At 40.1% G+C, this 16,784-nt stretch overlaps 1 protein-coding gene across 2 annotated transcripts; it reads left to right on the top strand.

Annotated features, from left to right (window-relative positions):
- The first annotated feature begins 2,175 nt into the window (after positions 1–2,175).
- On the top strand, positions 2,176–16,003 carry RPF2 (ribosome production factor 2 homolog). Of its 2 annotated transcripts, none has more exons than XM_075707210.1 (10): positions 2,176–2,201; positions 3,170–3,302; positions 4,163–4,200; positions 4,923–4,962; positions 8,065–8,146; positions 8,239–8,315; positions 9,535–9,634; positions 14,127–14,229; positions 15,222–15,366; positions 15,748–16,003. In XM_075707210.1, exons 1-10 carry the CDS (start codon positions 2,179–2,181, stop codon positions 15,925–15,927), a joined length of 921 nt encoding a protein of 306 aa, XP_075563325.1. In that variant the 5' UTR covers positions 2,176–2,178; the 3' UTR covers positions 15,928–16,003. The 2 variants fall into 2 exon arrangements, with proteins under 2 accessions (XP_075563325.1, XP_075563326.1); XM_075707211.1 differs by lacking the exon at positions 2,176–2,201 and adding an exon at positions 2,509–2,555.
- The last annotated feature ends 781 nt before the right edge of the window (positions 16,004–16,784 follow it).

Here is a 16,784-nt window from a genome sequence, read left to right as displayed (position 1 = left end):
ACTGGTTTCTGACCTTTTTCAGCCTTTTCTTTCAGTAGTATACTGAAGCTGTTTCTTTGTTCTAGTTTATCTGGGAATCAGTATTATTTTTTCGTTAACATTTTATGTGTGTCATAAACTATAAGTACCTTCATAATAATGTTTCTTAGATTTTAAATGTTATTTATAATGCTCAAACTTTTGTTTCTATTATTATTAGCCCTGACTTTTTGCAACCATACTCACAAAGAGTTTCCATCTTTTCCCCCATCCTCCCAGGAAGCAGGTGCTATGAACCCACTGCTGCTGATAGCAAATTCTTCAGCTTTACTGATTTCGCCCCAGAAAGCCCAACAAATTGGTTATTTCAAGTACCGTTCAAAATTGGTGGGGGTGGAGTAAAAAGGGTATTGGGTACGTATGATAGCTGGACGTAGGATTACCACCATAATCATCCTTGCCTGATTATTATATATTGTTCATGTCCTTGTACCTAGACCCTCCCAGTAGTTCCTTGCCATGTTTAAGCACTTCTTGTTTGCACATTGTGACAGTTACCAGTGTATATGATGTTCAGACAACTGATAAAATAGGCATTCGTTTTCACTGTTAGCGCTTAAGAAAAAAAGATTCTAAAAAACCTTTGGAAAAGTTTCAGGGACAAGTGAGCTTACAAGAGCAGAGTGCAGCACGTGAAGTGCTCAGCTTACAGGAAGGCTGGGAGATTTCACATTAGATGTAGGCAGGCAAGGGATGATTTTTCTGCTTTAGGTCTTTGGGTTTTGATTGGTAGTTTGGCTTTCCTGTACCTTCAATTTTCAAGTTGCAATCAAACGACTTGTCTTTAGTTGTAGAGAAGCTCTTTGTCTAGTTAAAATCAAAGTCAAATATCCAAGATCTATTAAATAAACTTTTGGCATGCATACTATTTTATACGCTCTACAATGTGTAAATCTCTCAGAGGAGAGAAAACACATTTTTTTCTTGTCCTGTGAAGACACAGGCTAGCCAAACCAATATCCAGGACTGAAACTGGAAGGGGATATAAGTAAACAAAAATTGGACAGAAGTTCACAACCAGGCTGCTAATTCTATTCTATTCTAAACACCAACTTGAGGAGCAAATAGAATCATAGAATCGTTTAGGTTGGAAAAGACCTTTAAGATCATCCAGTCCAACCATTAACCTAACATTACCAAGTCCACACTAAACCAATCAAGGGCAGACTAGACTAAACCATGTCCCCAAGTGCCACATCTACCCGCTTTTTGAACACTTCCAGGGATGGTGACTCCACCACCTCTCTGGGCAGCCTCTTCCAATGCTTGACCACCCTTTCTGTGAAGAAATTTCTCCTAATTTCCAACCCGAACCTCCCCTGGCACAGCCTGAGCCCATTTCCTCTCCTCCTATCGCTAACTACAACCTGAACAAATTTGAACTTGGACCAGCTGACTGAAGGCCTGCGGGCTTTGACGTAACCGGAAGCTTTTTAGATAAAAGAGTAGATCCCAGTTTACAAGTCATGCTACCACGCTAGGGGTTTTAGGCAGAAATAAATCTTTGGCCTTTGGTTTCTATTACGTGTAAGGCCATGTTCTCCAATCACAACAGTTGCATTGGTCTGTAAGTAAATTTGGGGGGGGAAATTAGGCTTAAAACGGCATGCTTTAGCTGTGCAACTTCAACGTGGCTCCCCACGCTCTAGGGATGAGAGGAGGGTAAGCAAAAAAGGTCAGGAACAAGCTGGTCAGCCACTGCGGCAGGTACGTGCCGTTGCGTAATTGCATCGCCATTTGTGCGCTCATTCATTTGCCCCCGCCGCTCGGCGGGGACTCGTCATTTTTGAGTACGGGAAAGCGGCCCGGCACGCAAACACTGGAGGTGCCGGGGCACGGCAGCGCCCACCGCGCCTCCTTAACCGGGAAGAATTCTTTGAAACGCCGGAGAAGCGCGCGATGCCGCGCGGCCCCACGCGCACGGCAGCGGCGGGAAGCGGGCTCACCGCTGGCGCCACCCCAGCGCGCGCCCCCCCCAGCGGGGGGGGCGGGGCCGGCTCCGCGCATGCTCATTGCCCCAACCCGAGCGCTTTCTGGCGCCCGCCTATTGGCCCCGCCCCTCTCCCCGCGCCGGATGTGAGGTACCGGATGATGTCGCCGGGCGGCGGCGGGGCGCGCGCGTGAGGCGGCTGGGCAGAGATGGAGGCGCTGGACCGGGTGGTGTGAGTCTGGCGGGGGCGGGGAGGGCGACAGGCGACAGCCACCCCCACCCCCCACCCCCGGCCCTCGAGGGCGCCGAGCCCGCGGGGCGGCCGGTGCCGGGCGGGCCCTGCTGGGCGGCGGCGGTCTGGGGAGGGCGGCGGGGGGGAGGGGGGTTGGCAGAAGGAAAAGGCCTACGGAAAACGTGCGGGAAGGAGGAAAACCGAGCGCTGCCGTCTTTTTATCGGTGACTTTTTCTCGGTGAGGCGGCCCTTAGTCGGTTGGTAACTTAAAGGAACCGTGGTGACCGGCTGGCGTTGAATTTCTCTACGCTCGGAAGAACAGTCTTCATCTGCAGTTCGAAGTACCCGTGTGAGGTGTTTTGTTGGTGTGTTTTAAAAGAAAATAAACGCAGTGCTTCACGGAGAAGATACTAAAAGCTTTACATTCATCTAGTGGAGTAATGTAGTTCTTAAGCCCTGTCGTTATTAGCTTGGCTAAGCTCTGTGCCCCTGCTCAGGCCGGTGTATTCCACCTGAATAACGCGCAGTACCGCGCTCTCCTTCGTGCCAACAGATGTGCCGTGCTGGAGCTTTTCCTTTAGATGCCATTGATGGTCTTTGAGGAAATTTGTTTTCCTCTCATATGAGGGTCTCTGAGTTGGGGAGGGAGCTGGGAAGCTTTCAGCCTGTCAGTAGTCTGTAGGAATTCTGGCATAGCTTAAGCTCTAAATGAGCAGAGACTGAAAAGCCCAAGACTGTAAAGACCTTTGCTAGCTTAGGGGGACGGGGAGGAAGAGGAGTGGCAGTAGAACACGTTCATCTGAGACGGGGCTTTTAGCATTGATTGTAATTCTGCAGGTTGGGGTTCACTTGAGTCACTGAAACAAGTTACTTGGACACACCTTGTTCCAATTCTTGTTCTGCTATTTTCCGCGGTGTCGGGTGTTGTTACAAATGTTAAGTTTTTAACTGTTAATTTATTGTTACAGAAAGCCTAAAACTAAGAGAGCAAAAAGATTTCTTGAGAAGAGAGAACCCAAACTTAAAGAAAATACAAAAAATGCTATGCTTATAAAAGGAGGCAATGCAAACTTAACAGTGACTGAAGTGCTTAAAGACATCGTAAGTTGTTGGGCATAGTATGCAACCTTTAATTATGTAACCTTTTGTGCTACACCAAGAGTGCCTTACTTTCTCTTTTTCTTACAATTTGCATATTCTCTGCTGCAAGATCAATATTTTCATACTCTCCCTGTTCCTCAAATGTCAGGTTGACCAGTACTCCAAAGGTGTCATTATCTACCCCTCGACAGAGGTTATTTTCTTCCAATTTATTTGCCAGAAATTTTGAGTTTATTCTCTTCAGTATTATTTTTTCCATGATGGTCCAGTATGTAAGGCAAAGTGTTCCAAGTCCACTTGAAAACAAGAAGATTAGGTACCAAATTGGGACTGGATCACTCAGCTGAAGTCGTATCTCAGAATCCTGTAAACTACTTGTGTGTGTTGATACAGAGCTTTCAGCCTCTCCTAAAACTTAAACTTACCAATCCTGTCTCCTAACTCCATACCTGAAAACGTTATAGCTGTTCCTGCACTCTTTTCTCTCCTTGCTTTGTCGTTTTCTTACCATCTTATGCCAGTGATAGTCAGGTGGTTGTTCACTCTCTGGTTTTACTCATGCTACTAGAAGCAGAGATTCCATTACATGGCTTTGATTTCCGCTGTTTCTCAGTTACTTTGTTTTTTCTTAGTTTCTAGAAATAAGTCCTTCTGCAATTAATTTGGAACCAAGATTAGTACTATGAACTTGAAGAGTATTATTGTGAGCAGACCTTTTGAATTGAGTTTGTTTCTGGGCTGATTTGCACAAACAATTACTCTATTTCATGTGATCATGTACGTTGTAGGGTTTTAGAAAAAGCAGTGCTGTGTACTTAAATGTATTAGAGATAACACGTGTTTAACTTTCTCTTTTGCAGTATGCTGTGAAGAAGCCTTTTGCTGTGCTGTATAAAAAGTAAGTGGTCTCACTTTGACATCTTTGAGTCTTCTGATGAGACAGCTTTTGGTAATTTCAAAGCATGAATAGAGATGCTGGCTAGTGTGGGGGCTTGAACAATGGAAAGGGTTGCAGAAGGTGACTGAGACTCATCATAAATTTCAGTAGACTGGAAACAAGCTACATATGATCAGCATTGGTGCTCAGCCCGGTTCTGTGCCAAATGTTACGGAGCAAGATTCAGCAAACTTGAACAGTTGGCTTCTCTGACTGATCTGTGCAAACAGCTAGCGAGGTTCTGTGTCCAGTGGGTAGGCTGGAGTTCTTATATCCAAATTCTTAAAAATTTGAGTTACAGATTATAATGACGGATACGTCTTGCTCAGAATGGGAACCCAGTATCTGTACAGTGTAGTGCAAATTTAATGTTAGATGAACAAGCACGGGCGGTTGTTTATTAACTGTCACTGGTGGTGGTCTGGAAGTCAGGCCCCAGGAGATGCAAAACATGGAGGAAGGTACTTAAAATGGCAACTGCACTAAGGAACTCCTGGCAGCATTAATATGGCTTAGAGTTTGAACTAAAACTGAACCTCTACTGCTGGAGTTTCCAGTAGAAGGCAGAATTTTAGTGTTACCAGAGAATTAATTAGAAGTGCTTATCTGGGCCTGTTCATTGGGGGTTTTTTGTGGTTTTTTTCCTAATCTTTTTTTTTCCCCCTTTTTTTTCCTCCACTCAGGAAAAATATTACTAGGCCTTTTGAGGATCAAACGTCATTGGTAAGTATAAACCACACCTTCTCTTGTGACATTGTACAGCCTTCAAGTCATGAGGAACTTTATTGGAGGATAATTTGCTATTAGTTTGTGAGGAGCTAGATGAGAAATAAAGTTTATAGGGAGTTTGGATAAGTTGAGGGTAGGGTTATGTCTAGATTTGTGGTGTCAGCAGGCACATTTTTCCTCTGGCTGCAAGACAGAATTGTCATGCTGTGAGGACTTTGTCTTTACCTTAAATGCATGTTTCTGTAAACTGACAGGCAAATGTAGGCGTCTGTAATGCTATTACAAGTAACAGTGCTTGATATGAAAGGAAGAATAAAGTGTTTTATTTTGGTTTTCTAAGTCAGTCCTCTGTAGTGCCATAGCTTCTGAACAACTTGTTTTCAATTTTGTGAATTCATAGATTAAAATAGTTAAACGGAGAGGTTATAGTTTTCTGTGACTTCCTCGTGTTTGAATAGAGGAAGAAAAAAGCCCAACAGAGTACCACATGCAAACACATGCATCAGCTGTGCAAGTGAGAGATGGCTGCTGAGAGTTCTGTTCCGACATTCGGCCAAGAACTGTCAGAAAAATGCGCCATTTCAGTTAAAATGTGTATTTGGCCTGCAAAGAGGTTGCAAAAGTGGCTCTTCAGAGGCTTGGAGGGTATTTTGGAAGGGAGTGTGTGTTTGGAAATACATTTGGTGATATGCCTCTGTCTGGATTTGGTGTTGATTCAGTGCTTTAAGGTCGGGATAATTTATGAGCAGGAAGGCAAAAAATAGAGGGGCTAATCCTAAGATTGTATTGTGCACATTTGCACTTCAGTCAAAGCATTACTTTAACTGCTGAAGTATGTCTGTCATAAAAGCAGTACATGTACTTCCTACAGCAAAATGAGAGAAAGGAGACGGTGATGTAGAGCTGTAGTTTTACAATAAAGACAAAAATTAATTCTCCCAAAATAAGTTCTTTGGTTCCCAGTGATCGTGATTTGGTAATGTTTGCTCTGTGCCACTGCTGACTAACATAGGGAAATAAGGGTCGGCTTTCCAAGCGTAAGGCAGTTGTTGAAATGACTCGCTGAAAATGCACACTGAAGTTGGGAATTTGGGGGTATTGTATTAAGTAAATCTGTGCGTGAAGAAAAAAAGATTGATGTATACACACTGGGCAGAAATACACTTTCTTGTCTGAAAGGGATTGTGAAAATAAAGGGGAAATATATCTAAGGAATTCTCTGTGAGTAAAAAGGGAGAGGAGGGGAGAGAGAATCATTGAGGATCCTTTTTAAAAAAGTGAAGTCAGCCAATAGCGAGTGCTAGAGAAGCTGCTGAAGTTGTATTGGACAGTTGAGTTAAAGCATTTTTAATGTGTTAGGAACAAAAAATCACTGTGGTTGCAGCATAGATACACCAACGTAGAAAGTTACTTAATCTGCATTAATACCGATGCTGAGGTGTTGTAGTACATGCTTCTGTTCTGGTTTTGGCATGAAGCACATTAATGCAGCCATCCCTAAAATATCGTGAATGGAATGGAACACTTACTGTAGGCAGCGAGGAAAGACTTGCAACATTATTTGCTGAAACCAACCTCTTGCAATCCCATAGCTGCATGACTTGGTTTCACGGTCATTGAGAAACTAGCTGATCATCAGCTGACCGCTGGTTTAAACTTCTGATAATTTCTGGGAAAACATGGCACTTAAAATAATTCTTACATTTTAGAACGGGGTTCTTCAGGGAACTTTAATTCTTGTAATGTCAAAACAATGGGGTTGGGTCATTGAGAACAGTGTCAACAAATAATCAGAGCCTAGAAAGACACAGAAAGTCAAACCAAGTTAGTGGGGGTTTTTGGGGTTTTGTTGTTTTTTTGTTTGGTTTTTTTTTTAACTGGGTTACAGGCATTTTTTTTTTTTAAAGGGCAATTTTGCAATGTATGTGACGTTGCAGTACGTGCAGGACATGCTTGAGGCATTTGAGTTTGTTGCATCTTTTTAATAAAATATACAGCTGTTAGAGAATTTACATATATCAGCACACAGTGGTTAGCAGAGCTGTATGAGCAAGTGTTTCAAGGGGGTGGTTCTCTTCCTGATCTGTCTACAGTCAGTATCTTTCAGGGACCTGGTGGCAGAGCTGCGTGGTTTGTCCGTGCAGTTAATCCAGCCTAGGATGCTCATGGGGGTGTCTCTCTGACCTCCCAGAGGGGCAGAGCTGCAAAGTCCTCTCTGAGCTGCTGCTGTTGCAGGGGTGGGAGGAGATGCAAGGGCTTTTTCTGCTTCACAACTGCTAAGTGCAGGTATAGAAACTCTGGTACTTCTGGGAAGTACTGGGTAAATAGCGTGTGTGTATATCTAGGAGCTATGGTTGATCCACAGAATGAGGGGCTGACTTGAGAAGCAGCAGTGCAATAAAAAGGCTTTGGAGATGGACATCCTCAGAAAGAATTGCTGTAATGTTGGCTCCAGCCATGATACCATAATAGGTTCTCTATCTGCTCCTCCTGGAGAAAAGATCTTCTCTATGATGGTCGCCACTGGCTTGGTAGCATCTTAGTCTTAAATAATAAATTGACATGAAGTTGCTCTGTAGTAGGATTCTCATGCCCAAGTGTGAGAACATTAGGTGTTTGCAGATGTTCTTGGCTTGCTGTTGGGGGAATTAATTGGTTGTTCAGAAGCTGTTAGGCAAAGCTAATATGCTGCATAAAGCTTAGCTGGGTAACTAAAATGAGGCCTTACAACTGCAGCCAACTTGCAAATACTTACTCTTCAGGCAAGGAGAAGTGGTTGAAGGTATCTTATGTAAAAACAAATAATGAGGAATTACGAAAAAGGGCACTACAGATAAAATGGCAAGAAAAAATTGCCTGGCTTGATCTTTAAGACTGAAATGGGAAATAAAAAAAGAAATGAATTGTTATTTGAACCTTGAATCCAGCTACCAGTTTTAGCTTATGTGGACCTGGATGTGCTCAAAACTCTTCTGGTAAGTGCAGGTGCTTTTCTCATTAAGCAGCTCCTAAACTCATGTGTTTGTATTTTAAACACAGGTATTTTAAACACTACAAACTGGAACTCATGAGTTTTGTTCTTTTCCTCAATTGTAGGAATTTTTTTCCAAGAAATCAGATTGTTCTTTGTTTCTGTTTGGCTCTCATAACAAGAAGCGACCTAACAACCTGATAATAGGTAATATGTCTCACTTGGGTTTTTATTTGGATGAAAGGTCTGGTTTTCAATGAATGTTTACATAGCTGGATTTTCTTTTTTGACTTTCACAGGACGCATGTTTGACTATCATGTCCTAGACATGATTGAGCTAGGCATTGAGAAGTTTGTATCCCTAAAAGATGTCAAGGTGAGGAATCAATAATTCGGTATTACAGTGACATCTACTGGTGGATTTTTTTTTTGCTGCATTGGCTTTTTCTGTGCTTTGATGTAGTAAGGAGAGGAGTTGTTTAAACAAGTGTTCTATGCAGTATATGAGAATTGCTAATTTGTGTACCCTAGAATGTTATTTTTGTGCTCTGCTTTTTATTTTATTTTGGTTGTTTTGAGCAAGCTTGCAACTTTCTTTGCAAATTCTTTTTTTTTAGACTTGGTTTATTCCTAATGTTTTCCTCTTTAACTACAGAGGTACATTTACAAAATTCCTTAGTCAGGTTCTGTTTATGGTAGGTTCCTGTATAAACTGTTGTAGGCTTTGAAAACTGCGATCCCTCTTCTCAAATTATAACCAAAGAGGGTCACTCTGCTGACTAGAGATGATTCTGAAACTTTTTTAGCTTTCAGTAGCATATAAATGCAAGTTTTCAGGGAACTATACTTAATTTAGACAGGGAGTTAACATCTTGATTATTTAAACACAGAGAAGATTCACCTTTTATGGTTATGTTAGCCTCATTTTGGCAAGACTAAAACATATTTCATATGTGTGTGGTATCAAGCAGTTCATACACTGCAAAAATACGGAATTTTTACGGTCCTTACTTCTCACAGTGTAGAAATTGGCAGTGCAGTCTGGAGGGATAGTGAAGAAATTATGGTTTGTAAAGGTGAATCTTCCCCTTGAAGTCAGATTGTAGTGTGTATCTTCATAAGACTGTTTATAGCAGGGAAGTTATAGTTAAGTAAATGTATTTGTTGGCAAGAATTAAAGTTAGGTGATTGACTAAACTATTCTTTTAGCCTTTTTCATGTACTCTCCAGTGCCAGAAGTACAATAGACTTGTTTGCCTCTAATTTTAGTTTTCTTGTTAGTAGCTGCAGTCAACTTCACTCATTGTCACCAGAAGGTGTTATCTTATACATTTTATAGTAAAGAATCTCTCTTTTTTTTAATCCAGCACAAAACCCAATAGAATTCACCCTTTTAAAACCAAAGTCCTTCCATACACATACAGTGTTCATTGGGGGAAAAAAAAAAAAGTGTCTACTCTGTCCACATTGATCACTGTTGAAAATTGAAAACAATTTTTCATTTGATGTTGAATGGCTAACCACCTATTAAGTTTATAATACATTCCCTAACACGGTCTGAATTTTTGTTCTGTTTTAAAATTCTTATTCCGCAGAACAGTAAATGTCCTGAAGGAACAAAACCTATGTTGATATTTGCTGGTGACATGTTTGATGTAAATGAAGAATACAGAAGACTGAAAAGCCTTCTTATTGGTCAGTATTTTGATTATCTGAGCAGTAGGATTGCATAAAACTGTAGTAATGTGATCTGTTGGGAAATGCTGGTTTGTCAATGAATGTTTGCTTATGTTCAGCACAGAAAGAAAACAAGAACAGGCACTTGAAAGTTTCATGTCACATGAAATTAAAGTTAACTAATCATCATGTCTGTTTGAGGGGGGGAAAAAAGACTAGCCTAAAAGACTCTGAAGTTGAAATGTTGTGTTCATGACTGATTGTGGGAAAATTCCAGCATTTTTCAAAAAGCCTTTATGTTGTGTAAAGGTCATCACTTTTCTAACCAAACAATATTTTTGAGGTATCTAATTTGAAACCAGTGGATGAAGGTCATAAAGTGGGGTATTTTTGCTTACAAAAAAGTCAAATCAGTATAACTGAGCTTGCGTTTTTATAATGAAAGCATTTTCTGTTGGAAATTTGACCAATTCTAACAAAGGTGTCATTGATTAGAGTACTTGGAGAGAACATGTGCAGTAAAAATCAGCTGTAGATAATAGCTGTGTCATAAGGTCAAGGCAGGCTTGGAGCTTAGTAAACAAACTGGCATAAAGTTTTTTACTATCTCAAGGTTGGAGACTCTGGAAGATAAAGCACATTGTGGGTTTTTTATGGGGAACTACAAAAAATGGTTATACTTTTCTTAGCGTAGCTTTTTGGGACATAGAAGTCATGGTACTGTATCTCTTGACACTTAAAAACTGCGTCTTGTTTGGTAGAATTAGATCTAGTAAGTAGGGTGGTGTTTTTTTTCTTTTTAATAGGTTTCCTAAAAGTAGATTACTTTCTGTCTGCACCCCCCCCCCCCCCCCCCCCCCCCGCCCCCCTTAAGCTCTGGTAAAATACTGAAACTGGCCCGGTAAGAAAAATCTTGTTCTTTCAGTTCCATTCTTGGGTTGTACCAATTCATAATCTTACAGCTTTGCAAGATCTTCCTTTCATATAAAATAAATATTGGTTGGGCTGTTTTTTCCTAGACAAGCAGACAAATGATTGCTCTTTAGAAACAGACCTTAAAAATTAGATTTTTCTTTCCTTAGTATTATAATTCCTTAAAGCAAGGTATTTCATCTGGAATGAGACTGAAAAGGAGAGGATAAAACTTGCATCCTCTCAGTACAGCTGACTGTTTCTTGGGGATAGATTAAAGGCTAGTAACTGTGCTTATAAACTTTTGAGGGTGGATGAATATTGAATACAAAGATAAAGAGTTTTAATGCTGCATGTTTGTGTCATTCCAAACGAATATTTACAGTGCAGGAAGCAGGTGCATTATTTTCTGAAGTGTATCTTGTCTGGGCATCTGCACAGTGTTGGTGACTGGCAACCAGATGTGCTCATGCACCCCATGATCAAAGAGCTTGACACCTTAAATGGAAGACATGCATCGTTAGATAGTTGCCAAATAACTAACTAGTCTTTCCTGTCCTATTTCTTTTGATGTTCATCTGTCCTTTCTCCTCTCCTATTTATTTGCCTTTAATGACTCTGCCGTCAAATGTACCAAAATCGATACCCAATCGTTGTTCTTGAATGTACTCCAAGTACTCTAGGTCTTAATGTTCTGCTGACTTTGTGAAATACCTCGATGCAAAACAATAGACAAAAGAAAAGGTTAAGGAGTGTAAAGGCTTGAAGGTATCACTAACCAATTAAAATTGTTTGGGAATAATTTGACCTGCCTCAAAACTGCCCTTAACTAATAGGGAAGAACTGATTCTTTCTGTTCCTGCAAAAGGTAGTGCTTTTAAGCTGCCACTGTATCGCTAAAAAAGATGGAAAAATGTCTTTATAATGACAGCAAATATTTTGTTACTGTTACAGTATTGTTGGGATCCCAGAGGGAAACAGTTTCTTGTTGCCAAAGCAATGTGTTGCCAGTGATGATGGTGAACAACCAAGCTTTCATTGGCTTTTGTGGTATCAAAAGGGTTTATGCATGTTTGGAATATCATCTTAGAGCAGTTTCTTTGTAAAATTAAAGGCAAGGGTGAATTGTTGTTTTCATGGTAACCAAACCCTGTAGTCCACTTAAATTGTGAAGTAGAAGAAGTTATTTAGGAGAAATAAATGGCAGCTGCCTTTTTCTTTAGAGACCTGGAAGACAAAGACATCCCATTCTTTCTCTTTTGTTTTTCATTGCCTACTGATGTGGTAATGTAGGAATTCATTTACGATGTAAGTTTTTGGAATGCAGTTCATGAAATTCTAAGAACTTTTTATGCTTGTATCTATAAAATGTTTCATCTCTTACAACACTGCCTGCTTGCTAGTTCTGTTCTTGCGCACCCATTTCATCCTAAAAATGGCTAGGCGTTATGTTAGTTGCTTATATGCTTTCTAAAATCTCAGAACCATAGAATTGTTTAGGTTGGAAAAGACCTTTAAGATCATCAAGTCCAGCCATTAACCTAATAAAATGTTGGTTTCCAGACAACCTCTACAATTTTAGCTTGACCGTCAGCTTGTTCTTCATACAGCCTTCCTCACACAGATATTTTTTTTGAGTGTCTCAAAAGATTTGTGGATTCCTTCTGGCCAAGAAAGGGGATGGCTGGGAAATGTCTGGGATAGAGTTTGAACTGCGCTAATGCTAACCATAGCTACATAGGTTACGATGTTACCAGTTTTGGGATACGAATTGGTAGGAAAAGAAGTGTATAGACTCAAGTTCCAAAATAATTTAGGAATTTAATCTGGAAATGGAAAGGTCCTGCAAAGCTGTCTGCATGAAAAAGTAAATTAGAAGTTCTGGAAACGTGTTGAGGACAACGGGGAGAAAGAACTAGAAATGGAAAGAAAGGAGAAAGCTAGTCTCTAGTCCAACCAAAGCAAGAGTTGTAAATTAGAACATGTACATTAAAAAAACTTTAACTCTCTGGGTATACTGAAGTGTAAGGTTTCTGCAGCTGTTCAGCATTGCCAGGAAACAGAAATTCCTGACCACCTGCATTTGTTGGAAGAGATCGTCCTGTGGGTAGAAAGATGTACGATGCCACAGGAAAATACGAAAGGGAGATGTTGCCAATAAAACCACTGTAAATGTGAGCTTGTGTACCCAGAGAGAACTAGTCGAAGGGAAAATATATGCCAGAAGTGAACAAAATATTTTATGTGCAACTTTTCCTCTACAAGCTCAACCCACAGGAGGAGGAGAGAGAGTATTTAATTGACCAAGGAAATTTCCTGGCTAGACTCCAGCTGATATCTGCCAGCAAGACTTTGTTTTGGATGTCACTCCGGTGCTGATTGTCTATTCTTGAAAAAGGTAGTGGAGGAAAAGACGACTAGCTGAGGGATCTGAAAATGGGACAGAACGGAAAAGACTGATGTGTTTTGCATCTGTTAGCAGTTCTCCTGTGTTTCAGCATTGCCCTGTCATGTTTATTAGCACACCTTGTTCCCTCAGTCAAGGTCACATTCTTTCTCCACCCTCTGCATATTTTGGACAGATTGCTGTGCTTATTACAAGCTCTCTGATTGCACTTTTTTTTTTTTCATAACCTGGTTATGAACCTTGCTAGAGATGGCTCATTTTGTATTTAACCTGTATTTCGGTGTTCTCCTTGCAAACTAAGCGAGTATTTCAAGTGTCTTATTTTTATAGTTATGTGTTGCTTATTAAATAGAGAAAACATTAATTGTAATGATGAATACAGCTTTACCTAAACACAGAAGCGCTTTGTTGTGGGGGAGGTATGAAAGAAACCATATCTAAACTTTTTCCCCAAGTCACTGAGAGAAAATGCAGGTAAGAGTAGACAAGATACAGTTTCAGTCTGTTTTGTACTGGTTTTGATTCTTCTTTGTATTCATCCAAATCTGTCTCTGATTAAGAATCTTAAGTATCACTTTGTTGAATGATGTCTTTAAACAGATAATCTGAACTAATGGCTTCTCTGTATTGATCTATGTTTAGCTGAGCATGAACTGGCCTAAACACAAAATAAGATACATCTGATTTTTCTGACTTTAGAGCTGAATATTTAGAAGAATAGATAATGCAATTATCCCAATTAGCTGCTTAAAATGAAATTAGTGTTCTGAAAGTATATTTGCTCTTCTCCATGCACTTATTTTTAGGTAGCAGGTATATTGCAACCAAATTATCTCTGGGAAGTCACTGTGTTCCTGTCAGGATTTCTACACGTTTGGTTTCACCAGTGTGGGAGCTAACACCTGTAACGTTAAGTGTTTCTCCCATGTTTTGGCTGGGCTGCAGTTTTAAGTAGTGGCTATTGCGTGAGATTCCCATTAAACATATGTATTCAGCTTTTCTAGAGCCACCCCGTGTATAGCTTGCTTAGTTAGATGCAATAAAAATTTGTATATAGGCAAGGAGTTCACATCAGTGATGTGATACGGGTCCATTATGAAATAAGCCAATTTGTTAATCATCTGTTGGTTTGGTTTTCAGCCAAGAAACCTGGCTTTTTTTTTTTTTTTTTTTTTTTAAATATTCTTTCAGATTTCTTCAGAGGTCCTAGTGTGCCCAGTATTCGTCTGGCTGGTTTAGAGTATGTTTTGCATTTCACAGCTGTAGATGGGAAAATTTACATGCGAAGCTATAAGTGAGTATGTGTTTTATCTATTTGTTTGCTTTTTGGCACACTTGTCAACTTTTCCACAAATTTAGCACGCGGTTGTGTAATTGAACTGGCTTGAGCAATAGTTTGCTACATTTAAAACACGTGATGTGTAGAGATGTTCCAGCATAATGCAGAGTAACTTGTAGGAAAACACTTAAGCCCTAAACCTGCTGCTTCCTTCCGTGTTGAGCTCCCCCTTCTAGCCAGGGGGAAAGCTCTTTCGTATGGTTGGATTAGTAAGGTGGTGTGAATTAATTTGGTGGATTCAGAGCACAGTCATAGACTTCATAGACTTAGTCTGTTCTCAGGCTGATTTCGAGGACTCTCCTCATGTAGGTGTTTGTCAGAGAACAGCGGGTGGTAGGCTGCAGCCGGCGATACACAAGGAAAAACAGGTAAAGGCAGGACAAGACAACATTTGTTGCTGCATTGGTGTTCACCCTCACAGTTCATGGCCTTGCCTTAGCAGGCTGTGAGCATTCATAGCTCGTGTTCCATGCGATTGTGACTTCTTTTATAACAAAACCACTTTTATCAGTCTCATTCTTCAAAACAAACAAAAAACTTTCTTGATTAGTGCTCAGATTATTTTGCTGTAAACAATAGTAAATATTTTTCATGTCTATTAATACCCAGGACACTATTTTGAATTTGAGGAGTGATACGGCTTTCAGGGTACTGGGACTGAGTTTTAACAGTAATATTGATAATATTAGTCTCATTTTTTTTAAAAAAAGAAAAAGAAAAAAAAAGTTACTTAGCCAGGTTATATTTTGAGTGTGTTCAAATTGAGATTGGACAGATTTAATCTATTATAAATTGCTAGTGACAGACATCTTTCTCAATAATAGAGTTATCAGTAGCAATTGTTTTTAATAGTCTTCCAAACTACAGGATTGAACCTGCCCTTCAGGAAGACAGATAAATCTTTATCACAGAGGAAAATGTTGATTTTGGTTGTTTTTCCCTTCTAGGGTGCTTCTGAAGAAATCTGGCTGTAAAATACCAAGAATTGAACTGGAAGAGATGGGACCTTCATTAGATCTGGTTATGAGGAGGACACATTTAGCTTCAGATGACCTTTATAAGCTGTCTTTAAAACAGCCAAAAGCCCTGAAGGTCTGTACCGTGGAAAGTACATTACTTCCAGATCTATATGTGAAGAAGAGCAAAAGCTGAAGTGTTTATTATTGTGTGTTTGACCAAAGCTTACTTTTATATAGGCCAACTGATATTTCTGGGGCCATAGCACTTTTGCAGTGATCGGCTGGCATACAAACTCTCCTCTGGTAGCATATAAGAGCATGTCGTGGTTTAACCAGACTTGACCAAATCTTAATCTCTAAGCTCCAAACAATGTACGTGGCCTTGCTTTTAGGCACTTGATTTGGTAGTTTAATTACTGGTGAACATGGTGATGGTAAGGCCAGGTATCTGGCTTCTCACCAGAGCTCCTGGCACTCTCTAGTCAGAAATACTAATGTTCTTCTTCCCTTGCAGCCTAAGAAGAAAAAGAATATCTCCCATGATGTGTTTGGTACAACTTATGGTCGAATCCACATGCAAAAGCAAGATCTTGGTAAACTGCAGACACGAAAAATGAAAGGGTTAAAAAAGAGGCCAGCAGAGAAGTCAGCTGAAGATGGTGGGGTTAGTCCCAAAAAGTCAAAATCAGCTTGATAGTCTGTAACAGCTTTGAAAACCCTTTTGTACCTTCAAATTTAGTATATATATTGTAATATAAATGTGTCAGACACAAAAGATTCAGCGGCTGTTAGTTTTACTTTTATAAAAAAAATCTTTTTAATGTTTTGTCATTTTAAAGGGAACATGGGGGTGTTGAGCTTTAACATGGAACTCGGTTATTTAAAATAAAAAATGTGATATAACTTGCTTAGTTTTCCAAAGCTGAGTATTTATTCTCTTGGTGTTAGCAAACATGCTAGTCAAGCAGGTGACCCATTTCCCAATAGTTTTATGGCTATCATGTTGGGAAGCCTTGATCAATCAACTCATCTTATAAATTCTGCGCAGGACCAGAGTAGCATATGTGCATAACATATACAACACAACTTCTCTGTTCATTTATTGTTTACATATTTCAGTTTTTTCACAACTCAATAAACTATAAACCATTTTCTAAAGGAGAAACTCATGCTATGTGTCTGATGCCAGACTGTATTTTTAACTGTTGCACCAAGCCCTACTTTACACTTGCAGAATTGGGAGTGGTTAAGATGTTTTTACTGTGTTCATCACCATGGCAGCAAAGTACCTGATGTTTGCTTTAGGCTTAAATGAAACCTTTACAGTTTGAATTTCAATCATCGATGCTTGGTTTGTGCCCAGATGGAAGTATGCGAAGCAACCGTGAAAGGTACAAGTCTTCTTACCTTGCTTTCCTCCTAAGTTTGTGCTCATGAGTTAGTGAAGACTCAATTAAAGACTTGGGTAAAGGCCATGAGAGTTTAAGAGCTTAGTGAGACTTTGGTGTGGTGTTCTATGTTTTGGAACACGTTGAAAAACCTTGCTTTTGT

The sequence above is a fragment of the Pelecanus crispus genome, chromosome 3 (assembly GCF_030463565.1).
Source record: "Pelecanus crispus isolate bPelCri1 chromosome 3, bPelCri1.pri, whole genome shotgun sequence".
Lineage (NCBI taxonomy): Eukaryota > Metazoa > Chordata > Aves > Pelecaniformes > Pelecanidae > Pelecanus > Pelecanus crispus.
This window is presented reverse-complemented; position numbering and strand designations above follow the sequence as displayed.